Genomic DNA, 14,496 nt, shown 5'->3' with positions numbered 1-14,496 from the left:
ACCACTGCACAGCAAAAGACCCGAACCGGAGTATCAGCTACGCTCAGGTTACTCCGCTAGCACTTGTCTCCCGGTTGCCATGACGACGTGGCAGCACAGAGCAGGAGACCCTAACATTTTCTTACGTCCTAGAGGATACTGTGGTCCACATTAGTATCATGGGGTATAGATGGGTCCACTAGGAGCCTTTGGTACTTTAAGAAATTAATAGTGTGCAGTGGCTCCTCCCTCTATGCCCCACCTAACAGACTCAGTTTAGAAAATGTGCCTGGAGGAGCCGGTCACATTTGGGAAGCTCCTGAAGAGTTTTCGGCATTTATTTTCTATTTTTTGTTTTCAGACAGGTCTGGTTGGCACTAGACTGTCTGCTTCCTGGGACTTGGGGGGGAACGTCCCAACCTCCTTAGGGTTAATGGTCCTGTTCCCTGCTGACAGTACACTGAACACCGGAGGGTCCTATTCGCAAGCCCCTCCATGGCGAGCGTACAGACCCGCAGAACGCCGCCTTCCCTAACAGGGCCAGAAGTAAGAAGAGTGAGTAGGTGGCCGGCGTCACGGTTAACGGGTCACCGGTTATAATGGTGGCACAAGGGTAGGAGTGCAGTGCTGACAAGCAGGCTGCGGCTCCAGGCTTCAGAAACATGCAGGGTGCTGCGTGGTCCGCTGTGAGGGGCGAGCTGAAGCCATAACTATTAATACCCACACTGGCAGTACATCTTACAGAGGTTTTAACCCACTGTAGAGCAGAAATATTACCTCAGCCAGTATACAGACCATACGCCATTAAGGGGGCAGGGCTTCACTATGAGCGGATCCAACAGCTCACAGCACCATTTTCTCTCTGCAGCTATACACAGACAGGCTGGCAGGAAAGTGCTGCTCCTCCACAAAGACTCCAGATCAACTCAGTGGTACCAGGGGGTCACAGCAAGGGGTGGGGGGGGGGGGAGGGGCAATAATAGTATATAGTATATATTAAGGGTGCATAGTTTGCGACCCACATAAACTTGGAAATTAGCTATAGAGGCACGGTGTGGCTGGCTCCATCATACTCTGTGTCTCTCTAGGGGGCTTTGTGTTGGTTAACGGTGCTTTTAACCTATTGTCCTGTGTGTGTGGGTTCTTTCACATTTTACTATGTCAAAGGAGTGTGTCTCATGCATGGCAGAGTGTTTTTCTCACTCAGGGGGATCACTGTAGTGTACTCAGGATAGTACACATTCTCAGGCTAGTGGATCTGAACCTGTATGGTTAGATTCATTGAAAGGGATGATCTTGAATATTTCCCATAAATTATCCCAAAATGAGGAGACGCAATACTTAAGACAGTCGGTAGATGACCTGATGAATAGAGATTCAGTGGCCATTCCAACGTCTCAGACCCTGCCATTTGTCCACAAAGGCGTAAACTGGACCAAATCTTGCAGACTGATACTGATGATGATGTATCAGACATTGAGGAGGGTGAGGTGGACTCGGGAGGGGGGGATGCAGCTTTGTCACAGAGAATAAAAGCCCTGATAGAAGCTATTAGAGATGTCCTGCACATTCCTGACAAAGCGACATAGGATGAGGAGGAATCTTATTTTAATGTAAAAATAAATCCACTGCTACTTTCCGTGCATCTAAGGAATTAAATTCCCTATTTGAAGAAACGTGGGTTAATCATGACAAGAAGTTTCAGATCCCTAAAAGGTTACTGACATCCTTCCCTTTTCCTCAGGACGATAGGAAAAAATGGGAAAACCCACCGATTGTTGACGCATCGTTATCTAGATTGTCCCGTAAGATAGTCTTACCAATCATTAAAGGATGCGGCTGACCGAAAGATTGAGACCACTCTCAAGTCTGTATACACAGCTGCGGGGGCGGCCCAGAGACCCACTATAGCTTGTGCTTGGATCACTAGGGCCATTGCAAATGGTCAGGTAACCTAAATGAGGGGTTAGATTCCTTACCAAGAGGTGAGATACTTTTACTCCTGCACTATATACAGGACTCTGCAAATTTTATGGTGGAAGCCATAAAAGAAATAGGATTGCTCAATACACGCACCACGGCCATGGCAGTGTCTGCACGCAGGGGCCTATGACTACGTCAGTGGACGGCGGATGCAGATTCCAGAAAGGGGAGTGGACAGCCTACCTTTCACAGGTGAGGCCCTGTTTGGTGATGAACTGGATACGTGGATATCCAAGGCTATGGTGGGTAAGTCTACATATCTTCCTTACACAGCCCCCCCAGCTAGGAAGGCCTATTCTGCTCCGACTCTGCAGTTCTTTCGGACAGCAAAATTTAAAAATAAAGCCAAGGGTTCTTCTACAGCCTTCAAAGGCAACAGAGGTAAACCCAGAAAACAAGCAACTGCGGGTTCACAGGAACAGAACTCCGATTCTGCTTCCTCAAAGCCTTCAGCATGACGGTGGACCTCTCTTGCTGGAAGACGGGCAGGTGGGAGCCCGGTTAAAAGATTTCAGTCACATATGGGCGACATCATGCCAGGATCCCTGGGTCAAAGAGTTCATCGCCCAGGGATACAGACTAGAGTTTCAGGACCTCCCACCTCACAGATTCTTCAAGTCAGGTTTACCAGCTTTTCAGGAGGCAAGTATAAATTTACAGGATGCAATTCAAAAGCTGATACAGACTCAGGTCATTGTTTCAGTTCCACCTCAGCTACGGAACAGAGGGTATTATTCCAAACTGTTTGTGGTACCGAAACCGGACGGTTCGGTGAAAACCATTTTAAACCTCAAGCCGTTGAACCAGTATTTACGGGTGTTCAACTAGAAGGTGGAGTCTCTGAGAGTGGTGATCTTGAGTATGAAGGAAGGGGAATTCTTGGTGTCTCTGGATATCAAGGATGCATACCTTCTTATCCCGATCTGGCCTCCTCATCAGGCTTATCTCAGGTTTGCCTTACAGGACTGTCACTACCAGTTCCAGGCTCTGCCTTTTGGCCTCTCCACGGCTCCGAGGGTGTTCACCAAGGTAATGGTGGAGATGATGTTCCTCCTCCGCAAACGGGGAGTTATAATAATTCCATACCATGGATGATCTGGTGATAAAAGCACCATCCAGGGAGCGGTTGTTGGACAGCATTGCCCTCTCAACTTCTCTGGGATCACGGGTAGATTCTGAACCTACCGAAAACTCACCTGGAACCAACACGGAGGCTTCCGTTCCTGGGGATGATACTGGATATGGAAGTACAAAAGGTATTCCTACCATTGGAGAAGGCAGTGGTGATCCAGTCGATGGTGCGGGATATTCTCAAACCAACCCGGATGTCGGTGCATATCTGCATTCGCCTTCTGGAAAAGATGTTAGCCGCTTACGAGGCACTGCAGTGCAGAAGGTTTCACGCCAGATCCTTCTAGCTGGACCTGTTGCACAAATGGTTCAGATCGCATCTCCACATGCACCAGAGGATTTGTCTGTCGCCAAAAACCAGGATTTCTCTGCTGTGGTGGCTCCAGATTTCTCACCTGACCAAAGGCCAGAGCTTCGGGATTCAAAATTGGATTCTATTAACCACAGACGCAAGCCTCAGAGGTTGGGGAGCAGTCAACCAGGGGGAACACTTCCAAGGAAAATGGTCAAGTCAGGAAACCATTCTTCCAATCAACATTCTGGAACTAAGGGTCATATACAACGCCCTTCTACAGGCAGCACATCTTTTTCAAGATCAGGCGATCCAGGTTCAGTCGGACAATGTGACGGCGGTAATGTACATAAACCGATAGGGCGGAACAAAGAGCAGAGCAGCAATGTCAGAGGTAACACGGATTCTCCTCTGGGCAGAAAGACATGCTGTGTTGTCTGCGATCTTCATTCTGGGAGTAGACAACTGGGAAGCAGATTTCCTCAGCAGACATGACCTACACCCAGGAGAGTGGGGTCTTCACCCGGTGGTGTTCGAGTGCGTGACATGTCGGTGGGGAAATCCACAAATCAACATGATGGCCTCTCGTCTCAACAAGAAACTCAGACGGTATTGTTCCAGGTTGAGAGACCCACAGGCAGTGGCGGTGGACGCTCTGGTTGCTCCATGGGCCTACCAGATGGTGAGGTATATTCAATTAACGTCGGATCCATTCCGACATGTATTTGTCGGAATGGATCTGACAACCCCTATTCAATCTCATCTCAGTTCGACTTTTTCAAGTCCAACTGAGATGAGGGATGCAGAGCAGGAGAGGGGGGCGAGCTGCGGGGAGACCAGCGGGGACAGCCGGCGGGCAGACGGAGGAGATCAGCGCTACAGTAGCGCTACAGGAGGATGTCACACAGCCGCCCGAACTCACGGCAGTGTCCACCGGGCTCCAACAAGCGTGACCTCACTTACTGGAGCCGGGTGAAAGCTGCCGTGAGCGGCGCGGCTGTGTGATATCCTGCTGCAGCGATGATCTCTCCTGTATGCCCGCAGCTGTCCCCCGTCTGCCCGCGGATCCCCCCCCTCTCCTCCTCTCGGGTCCCACATCTCAGTCCAACATTTTTTTATGTCGGACTGAGATGGTCGAAAAGGGGGCCAAAACCGACGTTTTCGACACAAGCACGTGGATCGGCAGCTATTCCGCCGATCCACGTGGTTTTCAACAAGTCGAATACCTCAACTTGTTGAAAATATTGAATAGGTTGGAACCCCTTCCGACCTAAAAAAAAGTTGAAAACTGCCGTCTTTTCGACAGACGGCAGCTTTCGACATCAATTGAATATACCCCGGTGTATGTGTTTCCACCACTTCCACTAATCCCAAGAATTCTCAAAAAAAAACTTCACGTCATTATGGGGTATTGTGTGTAGAATTTTGAGGGAATTTATTCCATTTTGGAATAAATCTGTAACATAACAAAATCTGGAAAAAGTGTAGTGCTGTGAATACTTTCCGGTTGCACTGTATAATAATGCCTAGCTGTGGGTTTGCTCTTTTGTAGATTACACATAAAATAATTGTTGTTACTTGGAATAAATTAAAAAGATGACACCCAACAGTGGCCCTCATTCCGAGTTGTTCGCTCGCAAGGCGAATGTAGCAGAGTTACACACGCTAAGCCGCCGCCTACTGGGAGTGAATCTTAGCTTCTTAAAATTGCGACCGACGTACGCGCAATATTGCGATTACAAACGAGTTAGCAGTTTCAGAGTAGCTCCAGACTTACTCTGCCTGTGCGATCATTTCAGTGCTTGTCTTTCCTGGTTGACGTCACAAACACACCCAGCGTTCGCCCAGGCACTCCCACCGTTTCCCCGGCCACTCCTGCGTTTTTTCCGGAAACGGTAGCGTTTTCAGCCACACGCCCCTGAAACGCCGTGTATCCGCCCAGTAACACCCATTTCCTGTCAATCACATTACGATCGCCGGAGCGAAGAAAAAGCCGTGAGTAAAAATACTTTCTTCATAGTAAAGTTACTTGGCGCAGTCGCAGTGCGAACATTGCGCATGCGTACTAAGCGGATTTTCACTGCGATGCGATGAAAAATACCGAGCGAACAACTCGGAATGAGGGCCAGTATTTTTAGTTTAGAGTCAGTAGAGCCAACTATGAATTTGTCTCCTCATGTACAGGAATGCACACCAATAAAATCAGTTCTACAAAGCAATGCCTTTAATAGATACATTTTACTCCTTTATTTAAATCTATTTTCTGTTATTTTTTAAACAAAAGAAACATACACATTCATTGATGACACTCCCTACTTTGTGTGAAGGGATGCAATGATCAACTGTATCTACTCCATCATAAAGTAATACACATACTATTTAACTTTAATTGTCACTTATCATTACACTCTAAAGATATGAAGTAAAGACCACTTACAGGTAGCTGCTTCTCTAGACAAATGCTAAAATTTTTGGTTTGGTTCGGTTTTAGCTTTTTCAGAGGAATTCTTGTTTCGCCGATGAATTCATTGTGGCGGAACTTGTCCTCATCACATACAGATATTCTAGATACAAGCCAAAGAGAAAACAAATGTTAGATCATGAACAAATCTTCCACCACTCTGCCTTAAATATGGAATGTTAATGTACAGATATAACATGGTCTCATAAATGACATATGTTGCTACGGCATGTGACTTTAATAATATTTATGACTCTTATTGTGCGGTTTTACAGTATCTTATGCATCATAGACAATATTACTAGTATTATCATTAATGTTTTGTAAGGCATCATAGGGATGTAGAAACTGAAAGCAAGACATTAAAACAGTTAAAATAAATACAAACATCAAAAAAGGGTTGGGAGGGCCCTGCATTCATGAGGGAGTTTACATTTTTAGTGGAAGAGAGCACTGCTGAAGCTAGTAGACATTGGGCAAGGTTGAGTGTGAGTTGTAGAGGTCAGAAAGCATTAAACATGAGGAAATACCTTGTCAAGTAGTGCTGACCTTCTTTATAAAATAAGTGGCAAAGAGGAATTGGGGGTTAGAAGACAGGTATAGGCAAAACTCTGGCGTATACTGGAGTATGATAGGCCAGGCTCTGCCTCCCCTTCCTACTCTGATCGCACGTCACTGGCATGTTATAGAAATGAAGGATATTTTCTTGGCAAGTGAAAGGACAGTGGGGGTGATTCAGAGTTGATCGCAGCGGTGCTAAATTTAGCATAGCTACGATCAGTCACACTGACATGCGGGGGAACGCCCAGCCCACCCCGCATGTCAGTCCCTGCCCCGTCGTAGAAGTACAAAAGCATCGCCAGAGGCGATGCTTTTGTACTTCAGGAGTAGCTCCCGACCAGCAAAGCTTTTGCGTGCTGGGCGGGAGCTACTCGTCGCTGCCTGGGTCACACATGCTGCTGCGGACCACCCCCCGCATGGTCTGGCCATGCCTGCGTTGGCCAGACCGCGCCCATAAAACGGCGGCCAAATGACGCCATGTTGCCCCCTCCCGCCCAGCGACCGCCTCTGCCTGTCAATCAGGCAGAGGCGATCGCTAGGCAACGACAGCCATGGGCTGCCGCACTGCGGTGCCGGCGCATGCGCACTTCTCACCTGATCGCTGTGATGCGATGAACGGCAGCGAGCAATCAGGTCAGAATGACCCCCCAGTGTTGTAAGATGAAAGGATGATATTTTTTAGTGGAGGATGATTGCGCAGAGGTGTTGCTAGCAGTACAGGTAGAAAGTCTGAAAGGTGTTTCATGATTGAGGTTTGGACTGTCATAGACTACTGTGTATGACCTCCTCTCTGGCATTCTTTTTACATGCGAAGCATTCCAGAACTTGGTAAAGTCAGCAGGAAAGCAGCCCCCATAGGCCATTTTCGGAGTAATATTTGCTGCTCTGCCGCACACCTTGCACCCATTATAGATATGCCAGTGCCGTCTAGCAAGTATATGTGTGGTCAGCAGATGCAACAATATACCTGCAGATATAAAGTCGACGTGTTATGTCTGTGAACAACATCATTCACAGACATATCGTTTGTATACTCTCATTGACCCGCTCACAATATGGGTGTAGTAGGGTATGCCGGAGGCCGGGCTCCCGGCGACCAGCATACCGGCGCCAGAATCCCAACCGCCGGCATACCGACAGCTAGGCGACCACAAATGAGCCCCTACGCACGCCACACTATCTATTCTCCCTCCAGGGGGGTTGTGGACCCCAAAGAGGGAGAAAAAGTGTCGGTATGCCGTCTGTCGGGATTCCGGCGCCGTTATACTGTGCGACGGAATCCCGACAGCCAGCAAACTGAAGACCACACCACAATATATCACCCATTCAATAGAAAGCCTGATACAGTATATCGCCCAGTATGTACTCAGTATAAGACACCAGTAGAAAGTACTCTAAATTAAGCTATCAGTAATTATCTTCATTTTTCTTTTTCTATTATGAAATGCTAAGTCTATTTTGCAATTAATGTCATTACATTTATTATTGACCTGTATTTAAGATGGGTGCTATACCTATGTTGTTTAATGATGGAAATATTATTCTAATTATGGTGTGTTTATGCTGACTTTTATATTTAGATTTGGTATCATCTGTTTTTCCCCCTTCACCTGATTAGTGCAAAATCAAAATCTTATGCTGTCTTATAAATACAAATCTTTCCACTGGTAAAAATTATACTATTTTGAGAAAACCATGACAGTGACAAATGAAAGTTTCAGTAGGTATAACCTTATATTCAAAAGTGTTGTATTATTTCTGAAAAGGTATTGTACTGTTCTGTACAAGCTCTTATACTTAGGCACTCCGGTTTCCCACTCTCATCTTCAGTTGTAGATAAAATAATGCTAATGTATCGAAACAAATAGAATTTTGAGCACTGCTGAACCCATCCTAGCTCTTAAAGCAGGTTGGGTATGAAAATCTCAGCAGTTACCATCCTGATGGTCAAAAACCAGACGGATACCTGTAAGTGTTTTAACCCTAACCCACCCTTCCCACAGCTTAACCGAAACCGTCTACTCCCACAGCCTAAACCTAACTATCTCCTCCCACCATGGCCGTATTAACCCATGGCTGGGCTCCTAGGCTTTCAAGTATTTTGGGCCTTTCTGGTACTTTAATCACACAGCTGACATTTGGGAAGCAAAGCTTATGCCATCATTTACACTTTCAGTATTCACACGGACACCGATACCCAGTTGTAATAAAGACTGCTGACTCCTTTTCTCACAGTTCAATCGTTCATAGTGTTAGTGCGCTATTGGTTTGCTGTCCCCTGCCCGCCCCATTGTCTCAGAAGACTATGAGTTTACCTTGCTATGGCACAGAGTGCAAAGTGCCTTTAACCACTGGAGAACTAGGTCGCATGTAGCAGTGCCTCAGCAAAAAAAAAGGAATAATATTTTGTATAACAGTATTAGATACAATACACAATCCAATATAAAGCACCTAAACAGAAGTCTAACTTACTGTATGTTTGGTTACTCAAGCTGGTGAAAACATATGACCACAATGACACTTGTAAGAGGCTATATGAGTATAATAAATATGAGCTAACCCTAACCAATTTGAGGAACTAGGTAACATTTTGGCTGGTGCCCCTTAGTACCACTGCTAGTTCCGCCTCTGACCCAACACCCCTCCACCAGCACAGCACCCATCACCCAGCAGAACAGATCACAGCAGCAGCCATCAACACCCATCACCCAACACCATAGAAACAGAGAATTTGACGGCATATAAGAACCTCTTGGCCCATCTAGTCTGCCCTATTTCATTTATTGTTTTGGCAACTTCAACCCTAATTGTTTCTTAGCAATCCTCAGCCACAGAGCAATAACTAGACATTCTGGTTCGGGCTGGACTCTGCAAAGGCCCATGGGAGGGGGAGCTGCTGCATCTGGGCATTCGCAGCAGCCCAAGTCCAACGGCCATTTTTGTTACTGCCCCCACTGTTTCTGCTCCTGCTGCCATGCGCCAAAATTATAGGGGCATGGCTTCATAGGGAAGCCTGTGTGGGCACAGAATAGTACCAATTCACATTACACCGCACAGTAGTGTCCATCACTCACATAACACCACACAGTAGTACCCCTTATACACATTATGCCATGTTAGAGCCCCTTACACGCATTATACCACAGCAGAGCAGAGCCCCTTATACACATTGCACCAGGTAGAGCCCATCTATAGAGAGAGAGAGTGTGTGTGTGCGCCATCCACCCCACTGCTTCTGTCCCCGGCATGTCACTCACCAGCTGTCTGATCTGGCATCGACACTACGTCTCCCAGCTCCTGATCAGTTCATACCTCACAGTCAGTAGCGGGAAGCGGGAGGCAGCCAGCATTGTACGCGTAGCAACATACGCTGGTGGCTGGTATGGAAGTCAGTAGTGGAAGTCAGTAGTGGAAGGCGGGAAGCAGGAGGCGGTCAGTGGCATGGCGCTGGCGTGGAAGTCAGTAGTGGGAGGTGGACATCGGGATGCGGCCAGCGATATGCAGGCAGTGGCATGGTGCTGGCAGCTGAGGTGGAAGTCAGTAGCAGGGGCGGGGCAGGCAGCAGGAGGTGACCAGTGCTGTGCGGGCACTGGCATTGCACTAGCAGAGTAACTGTGGCCTCTCCCTCAAGCCACAGCGCCCCGGGCGGCTACCTTGCTAGCCTGCACCTAAAACTGCCACTGCTCGTAACTCAGTGGAATGGGAAGACTGAGAGACAGGGGGATCCTGAGATACACCACAGACAGTATAATCAATCCAAGATAATTGATAATGACAAAGCATACAGAGTAGAGATGTGCACCGGAAATTTTTCGGGTTTTTGGTTTCGGATTCGGTTCCGTGGGCGTGTTTTGGATTCGGACGCATTTTGGCAAAACCTCCCCTAAAAAATTTTTTGTCGGATTCGGGTGTGTTTTGGATTCGGGTGTTTTTTTTCAAAAAACCCTCAAAAACAGCTTAAATCATACAATTTGGGGGGGAATTTTGATCCTAGAGTATTATTAACCTCAATAACCATAATTCCACTCATTTCCAGTCTATTCTTCACACCTCACAATATTATTTTTAGTCCTAAAATTTGCACCGAGGTCGCTGGATGACTAAGCTAAGTGACCCCAATGGCCGGCACAAACACCTGGCCCATCTAGGAGTGGCACTGCAGTGGCAGACAGGATGGCACTTATAAAAATTGGCTCCAAACAACAAACATCACATGAGCAAAGATAAATAAATAAAAAAAGAGGTGCAAGATGGAATTGTCCTTGGGCCCTCCCACCCACCCTTATGTTGTATAAACAGGACATGCACACTCTAGCAAACCCATAATTTCAGCCACAGGGTCTGCCACACGACTGTGGCTGAAATGACTGGTTGGTTTGGGCCCCCACCAAAAAAGAAGCAATCAATCTCTCCTTGCTCAAACTGGCTCTACAGAGGCAAGATGTCGACCTCATCATCATCATCCTCCGATTCTTCACCCCTTTCACTGTGTACATCCCCCTCCTCACAGAGTATTAATTCGTCCCCACTGGAATCCACCATCTCAGGTCCATGTGTACTTTCTGGAGGCAATTGCTGGTGAATGTCTCCACGGAGGAATTGATTATAATTCATTTTGATGAACATCATCTTCTCCACATTTTCTGGAAGTAACCTCGTACGCCGATCGCTGACAAAGTGACCGGCTGCACTAAACATTCTTTCGGAGTACACACTGGAGGGGGGGCAACTTAGGTAAAATAAAGCCAGTTTGTGCAAGGGCCTCCAAATTGCCTCTTTTTCCTGCCAGTATACGTGCCTACTTGGATGCTGTCACTCATATAATCCTCCACCATTCTTTCAATGGTGACAGAATCATATGCAGTGACAGTAGATGACATGTCAGTAATCGTTGGCAGGTCCTTCAGGCCGGACCAGATGTCAGCACTCACTCCTGACTGCCCTGCATCACTGCCAGCGGGTAGTTTTGGAAATCTGATCCTTTTCCTGGCAGCTCCAGTGGCGGGGAAAATGAAGGAGGAGCTGTTGGCGGGTCACGTTCCGCTTGACTTGACAAGTGTCTCACCAGCAGGTCTTTGAACATGTGCAGACTTGTGTCTGCCGGAAAGAGAGATACAGCGTAGGCTTTAAACCTAGGATCGAGCACGGTGGCCAAAATGTAGTGCTCTGATTTCAACAGATTGACCACCCGTGAATCCTGGTTAAGCGAATTAAGGGCTCCATCCACAAGTCCCACATACCTAGCGGAATCGCTCCTTTTTAGCTCCTCTTTCAATCTCTCCAGCTGCTTCTGCAAAAACCTGATGAGGGGAATGACCTGACTTAGGCTGGCAGTGTCTGAACTGACTTCACGTGTGGCAAGTTCAAAGGGTTGCAGAATCTTTCACAACGTTGAAATCATTCTCCACTGCGCTTGAGTCAGGTGCATTCCCCCTCCTTTGCCTATATCGTAGGCAGATGTATAGGCTTGAATGGCCTTTTGCTGCTCCTCCATCCTCTGAAGCATATAGAGGGTTGAATTCCACCTCGTTACCACCTCTTGCTTCAGATGATGGCGGGGCAGGTTCAGGAGTGTTTGCTGGTGCTCCAGTCTTTGGCACGCAGTGGCTGAATGCCGAAAGTGGCCCGCAATTCTTCGGGCCACCGACAGCATCTCTTGCACGCCCCTGTCATTTTTTAAAAAATTCTGCACCACCAAATTCAATGTATGTGCAAAACATGGGATGTGCTGGAATTTGCCCACATGTAATGCACACACAATATTGGTGGCGTTGTCCGATGTCACAAATCCCCAGGAGAGTCAAATTGGGGTAAGCCAATCTGCGATGATGTTCCTCAGTTTCCGTAAGAGGTTGTCAGCTGTGTGCCTCTTATGGAAAGCGGTGATACAAAGCGTAGCCTGCCTAGGAACGAGTTGGCGTTTGCGAGATGCTGCTACTGGTGTCACCGCTGCTGTTCTTGCTGCGGGAGGCAATACATCTACGCAGTGGGCTGTCACAGTCATATAGTCCTGCTCCACTTGTCCACATGTCTGTGGTTAAGTGGACATTGGGTACAACTGCATTTTTTAGGACACTGTTGAGTCCTTTTCTGACGTCTGTGTACATTCTCGGTATCGACTGCCTAGAGAAGTGGAACCTAGATGGTATTTGGTACCGGGGACACACTACCTCAAGAAATTCTCGAAATCCCTGTGAACTAACGCTGGATACCGGACGCACGTCTAACACCAACACAGCTGCCAAGACCTGAGTTATCCGTTTTGCAACAGGATGACTGTTGTGATATTTCATCTTCCTCGCAAAGGACTGTTGGACAGTCAATTGCTTACTGGAAGTAGTACAAGTGGTCTTCCGACTTCCCCTCTGGGATGACGATCGACTCCCAGCAGCAACAACAGCAGCGCCAGCAGCAGTAGACGTTACACTCAAGGATCCATTGGAGGAATCGCAGTCAGGAGAGGACTCGTCAGACTAGCCAGTGACATGGCCTGCAGGACTATTGTCTTTCCTGTCTAAGGAGGAAATTGACACTGAGGGAGTTGGTAGTGTGGTTTGCAGGAGCTTGGGTATAAGAGGAAGGGATTTAGTTGTCAGTGGACTGCTTCCGCTGTCACCCAAAGTTTTTGAACTTGTCAATGACTTCTGATGAATGCGCTCCAGGTGACGTATAAGGGAGGATGTTCCTAGGTGGTTAACGTCCTTACCCCTACTTATTACAGCTTGACAAAGGCAACACATGGCTTGACACCAGTTGTCCGCATTTCTGTTGAAATAATTCCACACCGAAGAGGTGATTTTTTTTTTTTTTGTATTTTGACCAGGCATGTCAATAGCCTTATTCCTCCCACGGACAACAGGTGTCTCCCCGGGTGCCTGACTTAAACAAACCACCTCACCATCAGAATCCTCCTTGTCAATTTCCTCCTCAGCACCAGCAACACCCATATCCTCATCCTGGTGTACTTCAACAGTGACATCTTCAAATTGACTATCAGGAACTGGACTGTGGGTGCTCCTTCCAGCACTTGCAGGGTGTGTGCAAATGGTGGATGGAGCCACCTCTTCCCGTCCAGTGTTGGGAATAACATACATACGCAAGGCATCAAAAACGACACAATTGGACTCTCCTTGGGGATTTGTGATTTAGAAGAACGCACAGTTCTTTGCTGTGCTTTTGCCAGCTTAACTCTCTTAATTTTTCTAGCGGGAGGATGAGTGCTTCCATCCTCATGTGAAGTTGAACCACTAGCCATGAATGCAGGCCAGGGCCTTAGCCATTCCTTGCCACTCTGTGTCGTAAATGGCACATTGGCAAGTTTACACTTCTCCTCAGATGCTTTTAATTTAGATTTTTTGGGTCATTTTACTGAACTTTTGTTTTTTGGATTTTACATGCTCTCTGCTATGACATTGGGCATCGGCCCTGGCAGACGACGTTGATGGCATTTCTTCGTCTCGGCCAAGACTAGTGGCAGCAGCTTCAGCACTAGATGGAAGTGGATCTTGATCTTTTCATATTTTACACTCCACATTTTTGTTCTCCATTTTTTAATGTGTGGAATTATATGCCAGTAATATTATTATATCAATAGCAATGGCCTACTGTACTGTACTACTATATATACTGCTCACAACAATGCAGCACAGATATGGATACTTGCAGTGACACGGAGCTGCAAGATACAGCAACGGACTACTGTACTGTACAACTATATACTGTTGGTCACCAAAATGCTGCACTGTACTACTATATATACTGCTCACAACAATACAACACAGATATGGATGGATACTTGCAGTGATACGGAGCTGCAAGATCCAGCAATGGACTACTGTACTGTACAACTATATACTGTTGGTCACCAAAATGCTGCACTGTAATACTATATATACTGCTCACAACAATGCAGCACAGATATGGATAAATACTTGCAGTGACACGGAGCTGCAAGATACAGCAATGGACTACTGTACTGTACAACTATATACTGTTGGTCACCAAAATGCTGCACTGTACTACCATATATACTGCTCACAACAATGCAGCACAGATATGGATGGATACTTGCAGTGATACAGAGCTGCAA

At 47.0% G+C, this 14,496-nt stretch overlaps 1 protein-coding gene across 1 annotated transcript in view; it reads right to left on the bottom strand.

Moving 5' to 3' along the window:
• Positions 1-14,496, bottom strand: part of DOC2B (double C2 domain beta) — a 1,147,407-nt gene that overhangs the window by 264,749 nt on the left and 868,162 nt on the right. Inside the window, exon 5 of the mRNA XM_063953885.1 lies at positions 5,823-5,949. Coding sequence (XP_063809955.1) covers positions 5,823-5,949 — 127 coding nt within the window. The remainder of the gene's footprint in view (positions 1-5,822; positions 5,950-14,496) is intronic.

The sequence above is a fragment of the Pseudophryne corroboree genome, chromosome 2 (genome assembly GCF_028390025.1).
Source record: "Pseudophryne corroboree isolate aPseCor3 chromosome 2, aPseCor3.hap2, whole genome shotgun sequence".
Taxonomy (NCBI): Eukaryota; Metazoa; Chordata; class Amphibia; order Anura; family Myobatrachidae; genus Pseudophryne; species Pseudophryne corroboree.
Note: the sequence above shows the minus strand (reverse complement) of the source record. Positions and strands in the feature narration are given on the sequence as shown.